The sequence below is a fragment of the Geospiza fortis genome, unplaced genomic scaffold (genome assembly GCF_000277835.1).
Source record: "Geospiza fortis unplaced genomic scaffold, GeoFor_1.0 scaffold188, whole genome shotgun sequence".
NCBI classification, from domain to species: domain Eukaryota; kingdom Metazoa; phylum Chordata; class Aves; order Passeriformes; family Thraupidae; genus Geospiza; species Geospiza fortis.
This window is the reverse complement of record NW_005054337.1, coordinates 4,072,160-4,077,241: the sequence shown is the minus strand read 5'-3', so window position 1 is coordinate 4,077,241 and position 5,082 is coordinate 4,072,160. Positions and strand designations below refer to the sequence as shown.

General features: G+C 51.6%; 1 protein-coding gene across 1 annotated transcript in view; it reads right to left on the bottom strand.

Annotated features, from left to right (window-relative positions):
* LOC102045235 (potassium channel subfamily K member 9-like) overlaps positions 1-2,409 on the bottom strand; it is a 15,151-nt gene extending 12,742 nt beyond the window's left edge. Inside the window, 1 exon segment of the mRNA XM_014307513.2 lies at positions 2,247-2,409. Within this exon segment, the coding sequence (XP_014162988.1) occupies positions 2,247-2,409 (163 nt within the window).
* Between the last annotated feature and the right edge of the window lie 2,673 nt (positions 2,410-5,082).

Below are 5,082 nucleotides of genomic sequence, written 5' to 3'. Positions count from 1 at the left end.
CTGTGGCCCCCGGAGCTCCGCTTCCCGGGCAGACAGTTTACAGCAAATAGCTCCTTTCGATGCTAAAAATAACCCGCTGCCCCACGACTTCAACCGGAGAAAAGTGCATTTGTTAGTAAAACTCAAGATGTCCTTTCCTGTTTTTCTCTGAAGAACCGGTGCTGAGAGGCTGATTGAGCTTCCCAGCCAGGCACCAGCTTATTTCAATGCAGGGATTGATTCCTCCCAGATTCATTTTTCTTCCCCTGCTAGTGATGCTCCATGGCTGGTCCCACACTCCAGTAGCCAGAACAACTCTGGGTTTGGGGCCACGAGCGATTTCCCAGCCAAGGGAGCTGTAAATGCCCTGTGAAAGTGCTCCTGCTGCCCATGCCTGACAGCACAGCAGGTTCCCAGTGGGGAATGAACAGAACAAAATGAAATATCAGTTTTCTCTTGCAGTGTAAGCGCCATTTTAGTGACTTGTTTCTTCCTCCACCTTAAAACTGCAGATTTTACTAAGTCTTGTTTATATACAAAGAGTTTCCAGCTGCGTCTCTCCAGGCTTTTCTCTGGAAGGACTAACTGGGGAGATAAGACAGATCCTCTTTGCATTGCAAATGCAAAAACATCCCTGTGTTTTCTTGGCCCAGTTGCTTGTCCCCTGCTCCAGCCCGGGCCCTTCCTTTCCAGCCATGCTCAGGGGCTGTGTGGTGTCCCTGGGACACAGCAAATGGTGGCACAGGAATCACAACTGTTCCAGGCACTGGGACACCAGGTCTGCCATGAATCTGAGGGAATTAAATTAACAATAGGCTTTTTTGAGGCTGGCAAACCAGCTGAGGCAAATGGAGAAATAAACCAGAAGCTTTTCAGTGATCTGAAACATTTAACTGACTTTTAGGTGCTTTGTGTGAGTGTCTTTTGAGACAGGTGCTGAGGCAGTGACAGGAGGTGATGCTCTGGGTATCCCTTGGGCCTCTCCACACAGGCTCAGGGATGGCCATTTGGGGGTTTCTGGCCTGAGAACCACGTGTGAAGAGCCCCCTTTATGGAGGCAATGAGAACATCCCCGAGGCTGGCATTGGCAGCAGTGGCTGCAAGTCCAGCACTCATCCCTGTGCTATGCCTTTGGGAGAGGATGTGTCCTGTGCTCCCAGCTGAGTCTGCTGCTTTGTCCATGAGCCACCCTCTGCTTCTACATGCCCCACTGGAAAGGAAAATAAAGTTTCAGCCCATGGAGCCACTCTCCCTCACTGTGACCCTTGTGCTGCTGCTGTCTGCCCTGGGGCACCCTGCCAGAGCCTTTCCCACATCCCAGCTCAGTGCAGTGGGATAGTGGCTCCAGAGATGGATCTGTTGTTTCAGCTTTGCACACAGAAAGTTTCTTTCCTCCAACAGCCCTGAGGAAGCTGCAGCATCTCATGATGGGTAGTGCTGGGGTTTTGGATAGCCCCAGGCTCATGGAGGAGCTGCATCCCCATCTCCTCTGGGCTCTCAGCATGGCACTGTGTAGCCAGCACTACACACTTTCAAAGAGGGGTTTGTGCCTCCAAACCAAGTAACACTTTATTGAATGAGAATTCCTGGCTCTTGGCACCCCCACCAGTGAACTGCCCCTGAGCTCTCCTTTGTGCCAGCAGCTCCCCACAGCCATGGGACTGTCTCCCCACTGCCTGCACTGGACACACAGAGGTTCTGCAGGGTGGGCTGTGCTGGTAGAGCAGCCTGGGAGCTGTGGTGGGTGGCTCTCCCCACCTCTGCTGGGCACAGAGGTGCTCCTCTGCACTTCCACATGTGAGAAAAGGCAGCCAGGACAGAGTTAATCTGTCTCCTGTCCTTGGATGTCCTGAGCACAGCACGGAAGCAGCCTCTCCAAGGAGGAGCTGTGGTGCCTTTGGAAAGCCTGGGAGCTCTCTGATGCTCCTTAGGGTAAACTTTTTGCCCATAAGCCCAAACAAGCAGAAGAATTTCACGCTGGCTGGGCTGTGCGTTGGCACGAAGGGCTCTTCAGGGAGCCAGATCGGATCTGAGCGTCTCCTGTTCATGACAGAACGGAGGTGTTGGGCAAAATTCAAATGATAGCTTCCTCCCAGGATGCTGAGGAGGCAGCACAGGTCGTGGTGCACCGAGCATCTCCCGGGGCTTTCTCACTGCCCCGCTCCTGTGCTGGCGCCTGCCTCAAGCAGCGATCCGGAGCAAGGATCTCTTGCTGCGGGGGGATATTTAAAGGAACGGCGTAAAAAAACGCCACAATTCTTTTACACCTGGGCTGGGCGAGTCCTCGAGGACAGCTCGGTGCCCGCAGGGTGCACCGCAGTCGCTGCGCAGCGCACATACAAATGCGAGCGGGGCGGGAGCGGCGCCGCGGCCGGAGCCGCCGTGCGCTCCTGCCCTCCCGCTGCCCGGTGCGCGCAGCACGGCATCCATCACCTATTTATAACTGCAGGCACCGCAGGAGGGGCACTGGACTGATGGCTTCACACAGGCACGCTAAGTGTTGTTCTATTTCTGTGATTTGCTCTCTTCTGCACAAGCTGTTGGTCCCTCGGATGCCAGAGCACTCCGTGTAGTGTAGACAACGACTCAGCTTTTCTCTGTTATTAAAATATTCACCAACAGCACCCCAGTGGCAGGTATATTTACCATTTTCCCAGCTCGCCTGGATAATTGCATCTACTATTCCTTCCCAGTCTGATCGATACCCTTGGTAAATAAGATAACCTGTCAGGTCTGTTGTCACTGCAGCCAAAGGTACTTTAGCAATGAAATTGTTTTGCTGAAGAAATAAATGGCTCTCACAGAATCTGAGAATGCTGTGACCTTTCATTAGTGACCTGAGTGACTCATCCCTTTTTTGAGTGCACACTACAGCCTCCCACCATGCTGCTAAAGATGCTCCACCAAAGTCCTTCTGCAGGGTGCCTGTAGCAATGGGGACCCAAATCCTGTGGGAGCCTCCTGCTCTGGCTGCTTCTCCTCCAGCTTCACACATGCTCTGGGCCTGAGGGCTCTCATGTTATGGCCATGGTCTGTTTAACAGGGACCTGTGCCCCATGCCAGTGCCACAGTGATGTCCCCAGCACCCCAAGCCCTGTGTGCAGCAGCTCCCCTCTCCGGGGCTGTGAAGTCTCTGACACAAAGGCACGAGCCCACATTCTCAGCACAGGGCAGCCAACCCACACTTGTTCAGCAATCAGGGCTCCACTGGCCATATCAACACCCCTGAACTGAGTCAGAGCCAGATTTTATCTAATGTGTGCAAAATGAAATAAAGAATTAATCAGAGTTGAGTTCTATGCATTTAGATGTTGCTGATAGCAATATTTTCTTCTTGTAGAGTGCTTTGCATGCCAAAAAAGAAAAAACTGTTCAGCATTTTGGAGGAAAAAAGTGGTTGTACATCTGTGCATCTGTATCTGTGCCTGATATTTCTGCCTGACTGGCTTCCCTGGGCTGTCAGCTCAAAAGTTCTCTGTAACATAACAAACCTTGACTGTGTTTGCAACATATCCTCAACCAAGAGCGGTTTATTTAATGAAGCAAGAAATGCTGCCAAATTTCCAGGCTTGATCCTGATCCCATTAGTGTCAGGAGGAGTATTCCCACCATGTTTGATTTATTGGTTGGGTCTAATCTTGATAAAGGAGTTAAAAATCTGCTTTCAGCTTGATTTTCCAGGCAAGACCATTGTTCCATGCTGCTGCAGCAGAGAGGCTGTGGGAAGAGCAGAGAGTGCAGGTGGGATTCCTCTCACTTGCTTTTAGACATTTTCAGAGTCTGGTAACAGATAGCCAAGGGAGGGAAAGGAGAATGTTCAGCTGGCCATAAGGCAGGAGCCCAAAAGGGGTGATGATTCAGGAGATAACCATGGCACAGCTTCTCCAGTGACACTGGCCCCTTCCTGCCAGCAGCAAATGCTTGTGTTGGCCCTGCCAATGTCTGGCAGAGTGTTGGGAGAAGGGAAAGAACAATTATAACAGCTCCCTTCCTTCCCTGACTGTTTACTGACTCCCAAAATTTCTTCCCATGCCACAGGTAGGACCTGGGACAGGCTGGGTGCTGCCCTGGTTGCTCCAGGCACAGTCCCACCCTCTGGTTCCAGGGATAAAGAGCCCTGGGAGGTTTTGAGGGGGGAGCTGTAGCATCTTAGACAGAATCCATGTGTGAAGATGGAAGAGCTGGACAGCTTTCAGAGGCGTGGGTGTTTTTTGAAGAAAGGAGAAGAGTTCAGAGCTCTGGGGAAGCCCAGATCTGGAGCATGTGTGCAAGGAGCAGGGACCAGGTCTGATCCTAATGTCTCAATCTTCCTCCTACAGAGAGGGAAGATCTCATTGGTGAATTTATGCTTTATCTTTGGTTTTCCTCTGGATGAGGTGGGAGCTAGACATTTCAGGCTCTGCTGGACCCCTGAGTGGTGCTGAGCAGACTCCACAGATGGCTGCCTGCAGTCTCCCAGCAGTTTTCTGTCTGCAGAGCACTGGGAAGATCATCACCACTCCCTGAGCAGGCAGGCCCCTGCTCCAGCCCACAGGCCAGCTGGCTCCCAGGCTCCCATAAAGCTTTAAAAGAAGCCAAACAACTCACAAGTGAAAGCATGAGGTGTTTATTTGCACTGCAGACATATTAACTGCACTGAAAGCCAGCTGTGCTCCCTCCTCTGCCCAGCTAAGGTGGGTCTGGGTGAGGAACAGCTGACAGAGATAAATGTCAGGAAAAGAGCCCAACATCCGTCCCTGGGCCAGTGCTTTCCCAGAAAGGGCTGATTTTAACTCACAGTCCACTTCCTTCAGCTGGCCTCCAAAAGCTGCTGCTGCTGCAAATCACATTATTGAATTGAAGTGTTCGAGCTGGTCGTAGTGGGTAACACCGAGATAAAAAATGAAAATACTGCTTGGGAGCCTCTACTGACCTTAACAGCAGAGATCTGTCACCCCTGGTGATGATAGATCTCACCATCGCATCCTGCCTTCACAAGCCTTCATGCCAGTGCTGCTTCTCTTTTTATTTGCACATCTAATTTTTACAAGTCATATCTAATACCCTCTCAAGGCTGGATGCAAGATGCAAGCACCCACCTGGAGATTTGCAAACTCTCTTGGC